General features: G+C 42.9%; 1 protein-coding gene across 4 annotated transcripts; it reads right to left on the reverse strand.

The window, feature by feature from the left end:
- Positions 1-8,808: 8,808 nt before the first annotated feature.
- On the reverse strand, positions 8,809-18,605 carry stxbp6l (syntaxin binding protein 6 (amisyn), like). 4 transcript variants are annotated; one of them, XM_060042168.1, is made up of 8 exons: positions 18,083-18,605; positions 17,937-17,979; positions 17,425-17,594; positions 16,277-16,407; positions 15,087-15,423; positions 14,543-14,641; positions 11,567-11,721; positions 8,809-9,560 (listed from the first exon to the last, which is right to left on the reverse strand). In XM_060042168.1, exons 3-8 carry the CDS (start codon positions 17,582-17,584, stop codon positions 9,537-9,539), a joined length of 906 nt encoding a protein of 301 aa, XP_059898151.1. In that variant the 5' UTR covers positions 17,585-17,594; positions 17,937-17,979; positions 18,083-18,605; the 3' UTR covers positions 8,809-9,536. The 4 variants fall into 4 exon arrangements, with proteins under 4 accessions (XP_059898151.1, XP_059898150.1, XP_059898152.1 ...); XM_060042167.1 differs by lacking the exon at positions 17,937-17,979 and having other exon boundaries at positions 18,083-18,604; XM_060042169.1 differs by lacking the exon at positions 18,083-18,605 and having other exon boundaries at positions 17,937-18,070.
- Between the last annotated feature and the right edge of the window lie 69 nt (positions 18,606-18,674).

Below are 18,674 nucleotides of genomic sequence, written 5' to 3' on the forward strand. Positions count from 1 at the left end.
TAAGGGGTAACACTGTTGTTTTTTATTGGTCGTCGTGAAAAAAAACATAAGGGGTAACACTGTTGTTTTTTATTGGTCGTCATGAAAAAAAACATAAGGGAAATAATAGAAATGCACACATTTAATGTCATGTATATCCTCTTTATTGATGATTGATTATCGTGTATTGGCATCTCCTCAGTGGTGCAGTGGAGTGCACTCTGCCTAACCCACTGGAGACTGCGGCTCAATTTCTGTGGAAAACACAGTATCTTTTTTTTTAAACGTAATGCTTTCATGTCTATTGTCATATATAACCTCAGACTAAAACAATTAACAAATCGCAGTGGGAAGTGGAGAGAGCTTTGAGCTAACCCCCTGGAGACCGGGGTTCAAGTCCGGTTGATGTCATCTGTTGGAAGACTCATATTTCTATTTCATGCGAATTGTAAAGTCAAGTATAACCATTGTGATGATTTTATTCAGTGTCTTGATGGTGCATTGAAAAATTCGGTGGTTAACACTCTAAACAGCTCAGGTTCGGATCCCCGCAAAAACATCGACTGGGGTACCGCTGTTGTTTTTTATTGGTCAACATGGAAAAAACATGAGGGGTAACTGTCGTTTTTTATCGGCCGTCATGAAATAAACATAAGGGGTAACACTGTCGATATTTATCAAATAAAACATAGGGAGTAACATTGTTGTTTTTTATCGGTCGTCATGAAAAAACCATAAGGGGTAACACTGTTGTTTTTTATTTGTCGTCATGAAAAAAAAACAAGGGTTTTTTATCGGTCGTCATGAAAAAAAACATAAGGGGTAACACTGTTGTTTTTTATTGGTCTTCATGAAAAAAAACATAAGGGGTAAGACTGTTGTTTTTTATTGGTTGTCATGAAAAAAAAACAAGGGTTTTTTATCGGTCGTCGTGAAAAAAAACATAAGGGGTAAGACTGTTGTTTTTTATTGGTCGTCATGAAAAAAAACATAAGGGGTAACACTGTTGTTTTTTATTGGTCGTCATGAAAAACAAACGTAAGGGGTAACACTGTTGTTTTTTATTGGTCTTCATGAAATAAAACATAAGGGGTAACACTGTTGTTTTTTATTGGTCGTCGTGAAAAAAAACATAAGGGGTAACACTGTTGTTTTTTATCCGTCGTCATGAAAAAAAACATAAGGGGTAACACTGTTGTTTTTTATTGGTCTTCATGAAATAAAACATGAGGGGTAACACTGTTGTTTTTTATTGGTCGTTGTGAAAAAAAGCATAAGGGGTAACACTGTTTTTTATTGGTCGTCATGAAAAAAATAAATAAGGGTTTTTTATCGGTCGTCATGAAAAAAAACATAAGGGGTAACACTGTTGTTTTTTATTGGTCGTCGTGAAAAAAAACATAAGGGGTAAGACTGTTGTTTTTTATTGGTCGTCAAGAAAAAAAACATTAGGGGTAACACTGTTGTTTTTTATTGGTTGTCATGAAAAAAAAACACATGGGTTTTTTATCGGTCGTCATGAAAAAAAACATAAGGGGTAACACTGTGGTTTTTTATCGGTCGTCATGTAAAAAAACATAAGGGGTAACACTGTGGTTTTTTATTGGTCTTCATGAAATAAAACATAAGGGGTAACACTGTTGTTTTTTATTGGTCGTCGTGAAAAAAAACATAAGGGGTAAGACTTGTTTTTTATTGGTTGTCATGAAAAAAAAACAAGGGGTTTTTATCGGTCGTCATGAAAAAAAACATAAGGGGTAACACTGTTGTTTTTTATTGGTCTTCATGAAAAAAAACATAAGGGGTAACACTGTTGTTTTTTATTGGTCGTCGTGAAAAAAAACATAAGGGGTAAGACTGTTGTTTTTTATTGGTCGTCATGAAAAAAAACATAAGGGGTAACACTGTTGTTTTTTATTGGTCGTCATGAAAAACAAACGTAAGGGGTAACACTGTTGTTTTTTATTGGTCTTCATGAAATAAAACATAAGGGGTAACACTGTTGTTTTTTCTCGGTCGTCATGAAAAAAAACATAAGGGAAATAATAGAAATGCACACATTTAATGTCATGTATATCCTCTTTATTGATGATTGATTATCGTGTATTGGCATCTCCTCAGTGGTACAGTGGAGTGCACTCTGCCTAACCCACTGGAGACTGCGGCTCAATTTCTGTGGAAAACACTGTATCTTTTTTTTTAAACGTAATGCTTTCATGTCTATTGTCATATATAACCTCAGACTAAAACAATTAACAAATCGCAGTGTAAAGTCAAGTATAACCATTGTGAAGACTTTATTCAGTGTCTTGATGGTGCATTGAAAAATTCGGTGGTTAACACTCTAAACAGCTCAGGTTCGGATCCCCGCAAAAACATCGACAGGGGTACCACTGTTGTTTATTATTGGTCAACATGGAAAAAAAACATAAGGGGTAACACTGTGGTTTTTTATCCGTCGTCATGAAAAAAAACATAAGGGGTAACACTGTTGTTTTTTATTGGTCTTCATGAAATAAAACATGAGGGGTAACACTGTTGTTTTTTATTGGTCGTTGTGAAAAAAAACATAAGGGGTAACACTGTTTTTTATTGGTCGTCATGAAAAAAATAAATAAGGGTTTTTTATCGGTCGTCATGAAAAAAAACATAAGGGGTAACACTGTTGTTTTTTATTGGTCGTCGTGAAAAAAAACATAAGGGGTAAGACTGTTGTTTTTTATTGGTCGTCAAGAAAAAAAACATTAGGGGTAACACTGTTGTTTTTTATTGGTTGTCATGAAAAAAAAACACATGGGTTTTTTATCGGTCGTCATGAAAAAAAACATAAGGGGTAACACTGTGGTTTTTTATCGGTCGTCATGTAAAAAAACATAAGGGGTAACACTGTGGTTTTTTATTGGTCTTCATGAAATAAAACATAAGGGGTAACACTGTTGTTTTTTATTGGTCGTCGTGAAAAAAAACATAAGGGGTAACACTGTTGTTTTTTCTCGGTCGTCATGAAAAAAAACATAAGGGAAATAATAGAAATGCACACATTTAATGTCATGTATATCCTCTTTATTGATGATTGATTATCGTGTATTGGCATCTCCTCAGTGGTACAGTGGAGTGCACTCTGCCTAACCCACTGGAGACTGCGGCTCAATTTCTGTGGAAAACACTGTATCTTTTTTTTTAAACGTAATGCTTTCATGTCTATTGTCCTATATAACCTCAGACTAAAACAATTAACAAATCGCAGTGTAAAGTCAAGTATAACCATTGTGAAGACTTTATTCAGTGTCTTGATGGTGCATTGAAAAATTCGGTGGTTAACACTCTAAACAGCTCAGGTTCGGATGCCCGCAAAAACATCGACAGGGGTACCACTGTTGTTTATTATTGGTCAACATGGAAAAAACATGAGGGGTAACTGTCGTTTTTTATCGGCCGTCATGAAATAAACATAAGGGGTAACACTGTCGATATTTATCAAATAAAACATAGGGAGTAACATTGTTTTTTTTTATCGGTCGTCATGAAAAAACCATGAGGGGTAACACTGTTGTTTTTTATTTGTCGTCATGAAAAAAAAACAAGGGTTTTTTATCGGTCGTCATGAAAAAAAACATAACCCACTGGAGACTGCGGCTCAATTTCTGTGGAAAACACTGTATCTTTTTTTTTAAACGTAATGCTTTCATGTCTATTGTCATATATAACCTCAGACTAAAACAATTAACAAATCGCAGTGGGAAGTGGAGAGAGCTTTGAGCTAACCCCCTGGAGACCGGGGTTCAAGTCCGGTTGATGTCATCTGTTGGAATACTCATAATTCTATTTCATGCGAATTGTAAAGTCAAGTATAACCATTGTGATGACTTCATTCAGTGTCTTGATGGTGCATTGAAAAATTCGGAGGTTAACACACCAAACAGCTCAGGTTCGGATCCCCGCAAAAACATCGACAGGGGTACCACTGTTGTTTATTATTGGTCAACATGGAAAAAACATGGGGGGTAACTGTCGTTTTTTATCGGCCGTCATGAAATAAACATAAGGGGTAACACTGTCGATATTTATCAAATAAAACATAGGGGGTAACATTGTTGTTTTTTATCGGTCGTCATGAAAAAACCATAAGGGGTAACACTGTTTTTTTATTGGTCGTCATGAAAAAAAAACATAAGGGGTAACACTGTGGTTTTTTATCCGTCGTCATGAAAAAAAACATAAGGGGTAACAATGTTGTTTTTTATTGGTCTTCATGAAAAAAAACATAAGGGGTAACACTGTTGTTTTTTATTGGTCGTCATGAAAAAAAACACAAGGGGTAACATTGTTGTTTTTTATCGGTCGTCATGAAAAAAAACATAAGGGGTAACACTGTTGTTTTTTATTGGTCTTCATGAAAAAAAACATAAGGGGTAACACTGTTGTTTTTTATTGGTCGTCGTGAGAAAAAAAACATAAGGGGTAAGACTGTTGTTTTTTATTGGTCGTCATGAAAAAAAACATAAGGGGTAACACTGTTGTTTTTTATTGGTCGTCATGAAAAACAAACGTAAGGGGTAACACTGTTGTTTTTTATTGGTCTTCATGAAATAAAACATAAGGGGTAACACTGTTGTTTTTTCTCGGTCGTCATGAAAAAAAACATAAGGGAAATAATAGAAATGCACACATTTAATGTCATGTATATCCTCTTTATTGATGATTGATTATCGTGTATTGGCATCTCCTCAGTGGTACAGTGGAGTGCACTCTGCCTAACCCACTGGAGACTGCGGCTAAATTTCTGTGGAAAACACTGTATCTTTTTTTTTAAACGTAATGCTTTCATGTCTATTGTCATATATAACCTCAGACTAAAACAATTAACAAATCGCAGTGTAAAGTCAAGTATAACCATTGTGAAGACTTTAATCAGTGTCTTGATGGTGCATTGAAAAATTCGGTGGTTAACACTCTAAACAGCTCAGGTTCGGATCCCCGCAAAAACATCGACAGGGGTACCACTGTTGTTTATTATTGGTCAACATGGAAAAAACATGAGGGGTAACTGTCGTTTTTTATCGGCCGTCATGAAATAAACATAAGGGGTAACACTGTCGATATTTATCAAATAAAACATAGGGAGTAACATTGTTTTTTTTTATCGGTCGTCATGAAAAAACCATAAGGGGTAACACTGTTGTTTTTTATTTGTCGTCATGAAAAAAAAACAAGGGTTTTTTATCGGTCGTCATGAAAAAAAACATAACCCACTGGAGACTGCGGCTCAATTTCTGTGGAAAACACCGTATCTTTTTTTTTAAACGTAATGCTTTCATGTCTATTGTCATATATAACCTCAGACTAAAACAATTAACAAATCGCAGTGGGAAGTGGAGAGAGCTTTGAGCTAACCCCCTGGAGACCGGGGTTCAAGTCCGGTTGATATCATCTGTTGGAATACTCATAATTCTATTTCATGCGAATTGTAAAGTCAAGTATAACCATTGTGATGACTTCATTCAGTGTCTTGATGGTGCATTGAAAAATTCGGAGGTTAACACACCAAACAGCTCAGGTTCGGATCCCCGCAAAAACATCGACAGGGGTACCACTGTTGTGTATTATTGGTCAACATGGAAAAAACATGGGGGGTAACTGTCGTTTTTTATCGGCCGTCATGAAATAAACATAAGGGGTAACACTGTCGATATTTATCAAATAAAACATAGGGGGTAACATTGTTGTTTTTTATCGGTCGTCATGAAAAAACCATAAGGGGTAACACTGTTTTTTTATTGGTCGTCATGAAAAAAAAACATAAGGGGTAACACTGTGGTTTTTTATCCGTCGTCATGAAAAAAAACATAAGGGGTAACAATGTTGTTTTTTATTGGTCTTCATGAAAAAAAACATAAGGGGTAACACTGTTGTTTTTTATTGGTCGTCATGAAAAAAAACACAAGGGGTAACATTGTTGTTTTTTATCGGTCGTCATGAAAAAAACATAAGGGGTAACACTGTTGTTTTTTTATTGGTCGTCATGAAAAAAAAACATAAGGGGTAACACTGGTTTTTTATCGGTCGTCATGAAAAAAAACATAAGGGGTAACACTGTTGTTTTTTATTGGTCGTCATGAAAAAAAAACATAAGGGTTTTTTATCGGTCGTCATAAAAAAAAACAAGGGGTAACACTGTTGTTTTTTATTGGTCTTCATGAAAAAAAACATAAGGGGTAACACTGTTGTTTTTTATTAGTCGTCATGAAAAAACCATAAGGGGTAACACAGTTGTTTTTTTATTGGTCGTCATGAAAAAAAACATAAGGGGTAACACTGTTGTTTTTTATTGCTCGTCATGAAAAAAAAACATAAGGGTTTTTTATCGGTCGTCATGAAAAAAAACATAAGGGGTAACACTGTTGTTTTTTATTGGTCTTCATGAAAAAAAACATAAGAGGTAACACTGTCGTTTTTATCAAATGAAACATGAGGGGTGACTCTGTCGTTTTTCTTTGGTCGTCATGAAAAAAAAACATATTTGAAAAAAAAAAAAAAGTGTCTTTGTCAAATAAAATATAAGGGGTAAGACTGTTTTGTTTTTTATTGGTCGTCATGAAAAAAAAACATAAGGGTTTTTTATTGGTCGTCATGAAAAAAAACACAAGGGGTAACATTGTTGTTTTTTATCGGTCGTCATGAAAAAAACATAAGGGGTAACACTGTTGTTTTTTTATTGGTCGTCATGAAAAAAAAACAAGGGGTAACACTGTTGTTTTTTATTGGTCGTCATGAAAAAAAACATAAGGGGTAACACTGTTGTTTTTTATTGGTCGTCATGAAAAAAAAACATAAGGGTTTTTTATCGGTCGTCATGAAAAAAAACATAAGGGGTAATACTGTTGTTTTTTATTGGTCTTCATGAAAAAAAACATAAGGGGTAACACTGTCGTTTTTGTCAAATAAAATATAGGGGGTAACACTGTCGTTTTTTATCGTTCGTCATGAAAAAAACATAAGAGGTAACACTGTCGTTTTTATCAAATGAAACATGAGGGGTGATTCTGTCGTTTTTTTTTGGTCGTCATGAAAAAAAACATAAAAAAAAAAAAAAAAAGTGCCTTTGTCAAATAAAATATAAGGGGTAAGACTGTTTTGTTTTTCAACAGTCATCATGGGAAAAAAACATAAGGGGTAACACTGTCGTTTTTTATTGGTCGTCATGAAAAAAAACATAAGGGGTGACACTGTTGTTTTTTATTGGTCGTCATGAAAAAAAACAAGGGGTAACACTGTTGTTTTTTATTGGTCGTCTTGAAAAAAAAACATAAGGGGTAACACTGTTGTCTTTGTCAAATAAAATATAAGGGGTAACACTGTCGTTTTTCATCCGTCGACATGAAAAAACCATAAAGGGTAACACTGTTTTTTTTTTATCGTTCGTCATGAAAAAAACCATAAGGGGTAACACTGTTGTTTTTTATTGGTCGTCATGAAATAAAACATAAGGGGTGACACTTGTTGTTTTTTGGTCGTTATGAAAAAAAACATTAAAAAAAAAAAAAAAGGTCTTTGTCAAATAAAATATAAGGGGTAAGACTGTTTTGTTTTTCAACAATCATCATGGGAAAAAAACAAGGTGACAAAAATAAATAAAAAACTGTCGTTTTTTATTGGTCATCATGAAAAAAAATATAAGGGGTAACACTGTCGTTTTTATCAAATGAAACGTGAAGGGTAACACTGTTGTTTTTTATTGGTCGTCATGAAAAATAAAAAAAAGGGGTAACACTGTCGTTTTTTATTGGTCGTCATGAAAAAAAAAAAAGGTTAACACTGTTGTTTTTTATCAAATGTAACTTAAGTGGCAATCTGAGTCTGGAATCGGCCCTCACCTACGTCAATCAATTACTTGTCATTGCTAACCATTTTAGTTAAGCATTGACCTTTTTATGTTTTGTTGAATGGTGCGATCCTCTGTTCGTTCAGTTTTTTTTTTACATACAAATAATCTGTTCTTTGTAGAGTTTTAGGTGTTTGGCCGATCTCAAATTGGCCCTGTGGTGCCCTCCTAGGTGCTTGGCGGCGGAGACATTGTGTGGGGTTTGTTTGTCGCTGTGGGTGGGCTGGCGTTGCTGTTCCTGAGTTGTTGATCCCGACACCGTAACCGGGAGTTCATGTTGGTTAGTTATTGTGAGTGTGTTTGTGTGTCTCATGGGTGTGTTCAATAAAGGCAACTCTCGTAGTTGTGCGGTGTAGGGGGTGCGAGAGTTGCATAACCGCTTAACCTGGGCTCCCGTCTCGTCCTTCCCGCGCAGCTCCCAGTACGCAGAGTACGCAGAGTGCGTAGGGCACCAAGTACCTGTGGGGGGGGTTACCAAAAATCAAGGTTTGTAAAAAAAAAAAATTACATTAATGAATTAAAAAAATATATAAATTAGTTATGAAGAGGCCCACCGTTGTTTTTTTCTTAATTGTATAACCTATCACTCAATTTTGGCAAATTCGATGTTTTTACCTAATACATAAAAAGAGGCTCCCCCCCCCACACGTGCATTTCAACTACTGGAAGCAATCTTTTAAACATTTCTAGTCCACGAACTTTCATCAGTGTTTTGTGTGAGTTTTTTTCCAAATATATTCATGTGCAAAATTACATATTTTCCTTATCTCTTCGCACTATCTTCTGCTACTGTTTTAACGAAATCGTGACATCAACTCCAATTACAACGTCACAATGATGTGTGTGGCTGTAGCCAGATGGCCATCTGGCGCCCTCTGGTGGTGCGGGTGGGTAACGTCATATCAGAGACATGCATCTCAAAATATAATTCAAAGTGACATAACAGCTCTTTGTAAACAGTTTATTCACACACAATGTATTGTGTGTTGTTTTAAGAGCAGTTTGGATTGTTAAGTCAAGTTACATTAAGGAAGCTTTACATGTACGTACGCCCCACTCACACCGAGAAGAATATGCATCGCACAAACATAAAGTAATCAAGACATTACGGATAACAGACACATGAATGAAAGGCCGACAATATGTAGACATGAACAGAAGTCCATCAGACAGACAAACAAAGATTAAAACAGATACGAGAGGCTAGCAGCATAAGGAGACCTTCAAACATTGAAGACAGACATGACAACATAAGGACTTTACGACATGTGGTTAAACACCAGACACAAGAAATACAGTCAGTAGTTCATCACAAGACATGATTCCAGCCAGCAGTAAGTACTTTATCTCCTCAGCAGTGGACATCTGGTGCAGGAGCTCCCAGAGCGCTCGGCCTGGTTCTCCAGGTTGGTTAAGGAACTCCCAGGGTTCTAGCTATGGTTCTCCGGGCTGGTTAAGGAACTCCCAGGGTTCTAGTTATGGTTCTCCAGGTTGGTTAAGGAACTCCCAGGGTTCTAGTTATGGTTCTCCAGGTTGGTTAAGGAACTCCCAGGGTTCTAGTTCTGGTTCTCCGGGCTGGTTAAGGAACTCCCAGGGTTCTAGTTCTGGTTCTCCGGGCTGGTTAAGGGACTCCCAGAGCGCTAGGCCTTGTTCTTCTTCAAGGTTTTCGGTGAAGTCACTTTGAGTACTTCAGGCTGAGCTGGTGAAGGAAGCAGAGACAACGTCCCACAGGTTGAGCATTAGAGGTCATACAGCTGTAACAGGAGCTAGCACTCTAGCCACTAGAGGTTCTAGAGCCCCCTGAGGTTAGAGCAGCCCCCAGGAGCTGGGAACTGTGCAGTCCTCAAGGTGGACCTGCTCCTTCAGATGGTGCTCTCATTGGGTGTAACCAGGCCAGCCCCCGCAACGAGGCAGGGACGGACGCATTAGCAGCTGATCGTCTGGAGACGAGGTTAATCCTGACTGAAGTGGGGGGGGGCTCCTGTCTGTCTTGCGCCATCATTGTGATTAGCATGCTAGCTTCTTGTTAGCTTTGTACGATGGACCCAACATCCCATCTACTTTCTCTTAAGCAGATAAGCCTTATCCGACCAGGGATTGTGTTTGTTTGGCCTATTCCAACCAATAAGAACAGTAAGGGATCAAAAGGCAGAAGGAAGGCCCCCGCCTGAGCCAATCACATCGCTGCTGCCTTTTATCCCCCAGTCTTATCACGGTTGTGTCATGAACTTAATATCGGACAGACTAGAAAGCAGCTGTAGGAATCAAAGGTTGGTTGGGGCTTTAACCAACCGCGCGTGCACACACACACACACACACACACACACACACACACACACACACACACACACACACACACACACACACACACACACACACACACACACACACACACACACACACACAGGAACTCTGATATTATTGTGTGTCGTCAACGTTTCAACAAACGATGATGTGATCATTTATCGGGTGAAAGTGTTAGATGTGGACCGTACCACCTTTACCCTGACCCTTAGATGTGGACCGTACCACCTTTACCCTGACCCTTAGAAGTGGACCGTACCACCTTTACCCTGACCCTTAGATGTGGACCGTACCACCTTTACCCTGACCCTTAGATGTGGACCGTACCACCTTTACCCTGACCCTTAGAAGTGGACCGTACCACCTTTACCCTGACCCTTAGAAGTGGACCGTACCACCTTTACCCTGACCCTTAGATGTGGACCGTACCACCTGTACCCTGACCCTTAGATGTGGACCGTACCACCTTTACCCTGACCCTTAGAAGTGGACCGTACCACCTGTACCCTGACCCTTAGATGTGGACCGTACCACCTGTACCCTGACCCTTAGATGTGGACCGTACCACCTGTACCCTGACCCTTAGAAGTGGACCGTACCACCTTTACCCTGACCCTTAGATGTGGACCGTACCACCTTTACCCTGACCCTTAGATGTGGACCGTACCACCTGTACCCTGACCCTTAGATGTGGACCGTACCACCTTTACCCTGACCCTTAGAAGTGGACCGTACCACCTGTACCCTGACCCTTAGATGTGGACCGTACCACCTGTACCCTGACCCTTAGATGTGGACCGTACCACCTGTACCCTGACCCTTAGATGTGGACCGTACCACCTGTACCCTGACCCTTAGATGTGGACCGTACCACCTGTACCCTGACCCTTAGATGTGGACCGTACCACCTGTACCCTGACCCTTAGATGTGGACCGTACCACCTGTACCCTGACCCTTAGATGTGGACCGTACCACCTGTACCCTGACCCTTAGAAGTGGACCGTACCACCTGTACCCTGACCCTTAGAAGTGGACCGTACCACCTGTACCCTGACCCTTAGATGTGGACCGTACCACCTGTACCCTGACCCTTAGATGTGGACCGTACCACCTGTACCCTGACCCTTAGATGTGGACCGTACCACCTGTACCCTGACCCTTAGATGTGGACCGTACCACCTGTACCCTGACCCTTAGATGTGGACCGTACCACCTGTACCCTGACCCTTAGATGTGGACCATACCACCTTTACCCTGACCCTTAGATGTGGACCGTACCACCTGTACCCTGACCCTTAGATGTGGACCATACCACCTTTACCCTGACCCTTAGATGTGGACCGTACCACCTGTACCCTGACCCTTAGATGTGGACCGTACCACTGTAAGGGGGTTCTGACCTTGTGGGCCGTGTCTGCGAACTGCTGGGCTTTGTGCATTAGCTCCAGCGTCTGGTCCTCCGCCCGGGTTAGTCGCTGTCCTCGCTCGCCCAGAGACACAGTCACCCTCTGCACTACATTACCCATGATGCCCCCCGAGAAAGGTCCTGGCTGACCTGGACACAGACCACAGACAACTGGCTGTGAACACGAGCAGGGAGGCCCGGTCGAGTATGAGTTTAATAGGTGGTGTGTGCTGGGGGGTGAGTAGGGGTTAGGGTGGTGAGTAGGGGTTAGGGGGGTGAGTAGGGGTTAGGGGGGTGAGTAGGGGTTAGGGTGGTGAGTAGGGGTTAGGGGGGTGAGTAGGGGTTAGGGTGGTGAGTAGGGGTTAGGGTGGTGAGTAGGGGTTAGGGGGGTGAGTAGGGGTTAGGGGGGTGAGTAGGGGTTAGGGGGGTGAGTAGGGGTTAGGGTGGTGAGTAGGGGTTAGGGGGGTGAGTAGGGGTTAGGGTGGTGAGTAGGGGTTAGGGGGGTGAGTAGGGGTTAGGGTGGTGAGTAGGGGTTAGGGTGGTGAGTAGGGGTTAGGGTGGTGAGTAGGGGTTAGGGTGGTGAGTAGGGGTTAGGGGGGTGAGTAGGGGTTAGGGGGGTGAGTAGGGGTTAGGGTGGTGAGTAGGGGTTAGGGGGGTGAGTAGGGGTTAGGGTGGTGAGTAGGGGTTAGGGTGGTGAGTAGGGGTTAGGGTGGTGAGTAGGGGTTAGGGTGGTGAGTAGGGGTTAGGGTGATGAGTAGGGGTTAGGGGGGTGAGTAGGGGTTAGGGTGGTGAGTAGGGGTTAGGGTGGTGAGTAGGAGTTAGGGTGGTGAGTAGGGGTTAGGGTGGTGAGTAGGGGTTAGGGGGGTGAGTAGGGGTTAGGGTGGTGAGTAGGGGTTAGGGTGGTGAGTAGGAGTTAGGGTGGTGAGTAGGAGTTAGGGTGGTGAGTGGGTGGGGGTTAGGGTGGTGGGAGGGGGAGGGGGTGGTGGTGCATGGTGGTGCGCGGGGGTGGTGGTGCATGGTGGTGCGCGGGGGTTAGGGTGATGGTGGTGGTGGTGAGTGGGGGTGGTGGTGCATGGTGATGGGTGGTGGTGCATGGTGATGGGTGGTGGTGCATGGTGATGGGTGGTGGTGCATGGTGGTGCGCGGGGGTGGTGGTGCATGGTGGTGCGCGGGGGTGGTGGTGCATGGTGGTGCGCGGGGGTTAGGGTGATGGTGGTGGTGGTGAGTGGGGGTGGTGGTGCATGGTGGTGCGCGGGGCTTAGGATCAGTCAGGGTGAGGATCCCGTCCTCGCTGACCCAGAGACGAGTACCGGACATCCAGGAACACAAAGCTCTGTGTCACACGAACAAAGTGTCCTCTCTACCCCCCCACAGTGGAGCCATTCTCCCCCAGAGGTGAGGCCAGCGGCACAATGGACACTAAGACATGGGGGGATTAGGGGAGAGAGAGGCGGATGGAGAGAGAGAGAGAGAGAGAGAGAGAGAGAGAGAGAGAGAGAGAGAGAGAGAGAGAGAGAGAGAGAGAGAGAGAGAGAGAGAGAGAGAGAGAGAGAGAGAGAGGAGGAGGGGGAGGGAGAGAGAGAGAGAGAGAGAGAGAGAGAGAGAGAGAGAGAGAGAGAGAGAGAGAGAGAGAGAGAGAGAGAGAGAGAGAGAGAGAGAGAGAGAGAGGAGGGGGGGAGGGGAGCTGATGGAAAGGAGAGAGTGATGGGGTTTTCTATATCCCATAATGAGGTGGCAACAATGTAAAGCGAACAAGAGACAAAAGAGCAGGAACTAGAGAGACAAGGGAGACTAAAGACTAGAGTCCTGAGCCGAGGCTGGGTTCAAGGTTCTCATCCCTGAGATGGGGAACATCTCCAGACCTGCTGTGATGCTGATGGAATGAGCTGATGGAAATCACTTCCTCCATTTTGTATTGGTTGTGAAAATCATGACCGCTTTGGTACAGAATACTTTTACCTTGAAGACCATTTAGCAGTGTTGGGCAAGCTATTTGGAAAGTGTAGCGAGCTAAGCTACCAGGTACTCTACAATAGATGAAGCTTCACTACACAGAATCTACCCACAGGGAAATGTAGTAAGATAAGCTAACCTTTAATACCAACATAATCCTTATTCAACGCTATCTCAGTGAAACAGATACCCGGGTGCAACGTTCAGTTCAAGTTTTTATTACACAAATCTTTTAAACAATAACCTGAGATTTCTCACACGCCAGATTGATAGGTGATTAGACTATCAAAATGGTAAAGCTCACATTTCTATCATAAGTGAAGCAAGTCCACCTCGAAACAAAACCGGTTCAGTTCCCTCAACTGCCAACTGCCATCAACTTGGTGTCTGTGGGTCGTAGCATCAGGTCACAGTTTGGTACAAGGAAGGTATAAGGAAATCATAAGGAAGTGTTCTTTAAGATACCATCGACACAACAGACACCATCCTCTGACTGCAGCAGAAAGCTTTGCGGTGATTTGAGCCTCAGAAAGGGGGTTTGTGTGGATGATACCACACAACTCAATCAATAAAAGAGCTCAGCTTCTGAAAGCTATTGGATTTAGAAAACTGCAACGTTATCACCACTAATGAGGAATGTACTGAAACTAGTTCCACTAGTTTAACTAGCGGTCTTCTGCCAAACATCCTTTTAGTATCACCTCCTACTTCTCCTCGCCCTCAGTGTTAGGGCGAGGCGAGTTCAGCCGGAGGACATCTCAGCGGTAGAACCAGCTCACCTTTGGGCCGGGGGCATCTCAGCGGTAGAACCAGCTCACCTCTGGACCGGGGGGCATCTCAGCGGTAGAACCAGCTCACCTCTGGACCGGGGGGCATCTCAGCGGTAGAACCAGCTCACCTCTGGACCGGGGGGCATCTCAGCGGTAGAACCAGCTCACCTTTGGGCCGGGGGGCATCTCAGCGGTAGAATCAGCTCACCTTTGTGCCGGGGGGCATCTCAGCGGTAGAACCAGCTCACCTTTGTGCCGGGGGGCCGGGCGCTTGGCTAGAACCCTCTTCTTCAGGCGGGTGCAGAAGGCTTTGAAGCGGTAGATGACCAGGTTCATGGTACAGGCCTCTGGCAGAAGACCAACAGAGTAAATACAACATAATAATAATTATGTTGGTAATTGTGTGGTCAAATAATAAACAACTTTGTTCGCAGTCCTCACTCAGTTAGGGACTTACAGGGCAGAGTGACCTCAGCAGCAGAACTTCTAAAATCCAATGTGTTAGGATAAGGGTTAGTTAGCCAAAGTAAGTAAGAAGAGTTAGCAGTGTAGAAACTGAGTAAGTTAGAAGATTTAGTGTTGATACTGAGTTAGTCGGAAGAATAAGTAGGTTAGATAGTTTTTTAAAAGAGTTAATGTTGAGATATTTAGTTACAAGGGTTAGTGTGGATACTGAGTTAGTAAGAAGAGTTAGTGTGAAAACCTAGCTAGTTAGTTTGGATACTTATCTAGTTAGAAGAGTTAGTATGGACTCCCAGTTAGTCAGTGTGGATTCTGAGTTAGTTGGCGTACCTCCCGTTAGCTTGGGTTGACAGTTGATGAACTCGGTCCCCCTGGCAGGGACGCAGCTCTTCCTCCTGGGCGATAGCGTCCGGGCCCTCGGTCCTCCGGCCACCGGGGGCTCCACCGGCCCGCGCGGCGCGATCCGGACGGCATCAAGGCTCATCCTGCGCAACGCCCCCACCTTCCCGACGCCCGCGGGCAGACACACAGGGGGGCCGGTAGGACCTCCGGAGTAGGTCTTGTAGGCCTGGTACAGGATGAGGATGAAGATGCACTTCTCTGCAGAGGAGCTGCACAGCCACTGGTCCACGGTGTTGTCAAAGACCAGGTCGAAGTCTGGGCAGTCCTGCATCAGGGCGTGGTCAGGGTTAGGGGGCTACCCACCACATAGGCTCACAAACCAGGCTTAAGATTCATATCTGACGTCTTATGGAAGACCAGCTCAGATCAGTTTCGACCAACCTTGTTCCTGGAGGTGGATATCTGTGAGAGCGTGACTGGGGCGTACAAACTCGGCAAACAGTAGTTAACGACATCAAGTGTCCCTAAAGGTTTTAAATCGATATTTCTAGACAGGCCACTGTGGATCCCCTGAAAGCCCCATCCACTCATGCTAACTCGTTGTTCGTTGGTAGAATATCGGTAACGATACAGGAAACATAACTCCGACCCTTGCAGTTTTATGTTTTCCAGCCCAGGCGCTGTGCCATCTCCCCAACAAAGCTGTAAGATAATAGGATTGCCTGATCCGAGATTACCAAAAACCAGGTACAACTCTGGACTATCCATCATAAGGACGAGGTTAGGTTTATGATGTTACCAAAGACATAATCTCAGAACCAGGACTTCTATCATGCTGCAGCCAAACTTCTGGGGGGGGGGCAGACTGCACAGCACCTGCTCCAGAAACCAACCTTTCCTGTTGTGTTCCGGGGGTATTCTTTCGGATTACCTGTCCGCCTCTATGCTCAATGAACCCAAAGCCGTACAACTAGTTATGCTGCTTTCACCACCACACTGCAGCCAGGACGCTTATTCTCCATAAATGAAACCATTCTGTGGTGCCTACACGTCATGGATTCATGAGGTACTACATCATGCTTCAGGAGATGAGGTCCCCTTAGAGAACCGGTAACCTGACCCTTCTCTGGGTGAAGACGATCACAACAGACCATCCTTCATGCTTCCTTCCTCCTGACCTTGTTTGGGTCGATTCCATTGACCTGGCGGAGCTGGTCGACGCCCCACTGTGACCTTGTGACGAAGGGGGCGGAGCCGGCAAACTGTTTGACTTTGGTGATGAGCAGTTGAGGAGGCGTTCTATTGGTCACTGGAGAAATGGGAATAAAACAACAGCCAATTAAATCCTCTCTCCCAGCAGGTGTATCCGTAGTTACAGTCATATCTTGGGACCAGTGTTCATCCTTTTCATCCGTAAATACAATTAATAAACTTAATCTGGGAAAGTATCTCCATTTTTTGTCAAGTCACTTTTAAATCCCATTTTATAACTCCGGTCTCAAAGGTCTCCACAGCGTTCGTTACTCCTGAGCTTCGAATGGACTTAAGGCAAAGTTCCCCAAAGCCAGAGGGAAGGAACCTTGAGAAGGAACCCTAAGAAGGTTGTGTGCCCCGTACATAAGAAGGTTGTGTTCACCTGACAGACTTAAGAAGGTTGTGTTCACCATAAGAAGGTTGTGTTCACCTGACAGACAGAGGTAGGTTGTGTTCACCTGATAGACAGAGGTAGGTAGGTTGTGTTCACCTAGACAGAGGTAGGTTGTGTTCACCTGATAGACAGAGGTAGGTTGTGTTCACCTGATAGACAGAGGTAGGTAGGTTGTGTTCACCTAGACAGAGGTAGGTTGGGTTCACCTGACAGACAGAGGTAGGTTGTGTTCACCTGATAGACAGAGGTAGGTAGGTTGTGTTCACCTGACAGACAGAGGTAGGTTGTGTTCACCTGACAGACAGAGGTAGGTTGTGTTCACCTGATAGACAGAGGTAGGTTGTGTTCACCTGACAGACAGAGGTAGGTAGGTTGGGTTCACCTGACAGACAGAGGTAGGTTGTGTTCACCTGACAGACAGAGGTAGGTAGGTTGGGTTCACCTGACAGACAGAGGTAGGTTGTGTTCACCTGACAGACAGAGGTAGGTAGGTTGGGTTCACCTGACAGACAGAGGTAGGTAGGTTGGGTTCACCTGACAGACAGAGGTAGGTTGTGTTCACCTGACAGACAGAGGTAGGTTGTGTTCACCTGACAGACAGAGGTAGGTTGGGTTCACCTGACAGACAGAGGTAGGTAGGTTGTGTTCACCTGACAGACAGAGGTAGGTTGTGTTCACCTGATAGACAGAGGTAGGTAGCGTATTCTCCCCCTCGTGTGGACAGCTGGAGGATCCTCCTCCCGGCCGTCCTCCTCCTCCTCCTCACCTCCACGGCGACCAGCATCGTCTCTCCCCGTGGGACGAAGACCTTCTTGTTGATGTCGGACTGAGCACTCATTGTTGTGCTTCTGTTGATCAGAGACATCAGGGTGAGGTCGCCAGGTTCATGCTACACAAAGCTTTCCTTTGCTTCTGTTCTTAAGTATGAAGACATATTAAAACGTGTTCTTAAATATTACAACTTATAAAAAAGAATTAGAGCAGGAATTTAAGGTTCACGTTTCGGCTCAATGCTTTGAAGGAGTTGCCTCCTTAAAATGCAAGTAGGCTTTTTATTTTATTAAATGTGATTTGTCACCTCATTGAGACTTTATTGAGGATAAAAATGTGGAAGTAAAAAAATAATCATAATTTAGGAAGAATAACAGTATGAAATCTTATTCTACTTTCAATCTTATTCTCATCCTTACCTTCTTACAAGCCGAGGAAAGAAGTTTTGTTTCCAATAAAAAGCTGTAGTTAAAAAGTTTTTTTTTTATTTGAAAAACATCAGACTTACTAATAAATAAATAAATGTTTTCTTTCTATCTTCTTACTGCCAACAATAAAAAGTTACCTTAATCCAGAATCCAGAATGCTCCTGAAAAAAAAAAAAATTGGTTTTTGTAGTCCTGTTAGACGTGCTTCGTGTTAGTAAAAACGTTAAATGAATAAAATGTTTCTAAAATCTGCCAAATCCTGTAGCCTCCCAGAGAGCCTGGCTGCGCAGTCGCAGTAGGCATCTCTCCCCCTTCTGCTCCTGACGGGGTTCAGTCGGGGTTAGGACAACCCTCGTTTGTAGAGGTTAGTTAGGGTAAGTAGGCCAACCCCTCGGTTGTAGAGGTTAGTTAGGGTTAGTACCTCTCGGTTGTAGAGGTTAGTTAGGGTTAGTACCTCTCGGTTGTAGAGGTTAATTAGGGTTAACAGAGGGTTGTTATAAAGCCTATTAATATACTATGTAGGCTATAGGCTAATACTGTATATACTGTACATTAACATACAGTATCTTAATAGTATACCTATATTAATACATAAACTGTAATACATAACATGTTATTATTAAATGAAAATTACATAAAAGTAGTAGATATGATTAATATTACCGGTAATATTTGATATACTATTAACATATTATAATAGTATATTAATAGTATGCCCATATTATTCTG

The sequence above is a fragment of the Gadus macrocephalus genome, chromosome 21 (assembly GCF_031168955.1).
Source record: "Gadus macrocephalus chromosome 21, ASM3116895v1".
Taxonomy (NCBI): domain Eukaryota; kingdom Metazoa; phylum Chordata; class Actinopteri; order Gadiformes; family Gadidae; genus Gadus; species Gadus macrocephalus.

Bases quoted from the DNA above. Each gene is read 5' to 3' on its own strand.
- stxbp6l (XM_060042168.1), bottom strand. From the start codon at position 17,584: ATGAGTGCTCAGTCCGACATCAACAAGAAGGTCTTCGTCCCACGGGGA. The intron at 15,424-16,276 runs GTCAGGAGGAAG...GCCCTGATGCAG, and splicing joins ATGGAATCGACCCAAACAAG to GACTGCCCAGACTTCGACCT. The intron at 14,642-15,086 runs GTACGCCAACTA...GTCTTCTGCCAG, and splicing joins TCAACCCAAGCTAACGGGAG to AGGCCTGTACCATGAACCTG.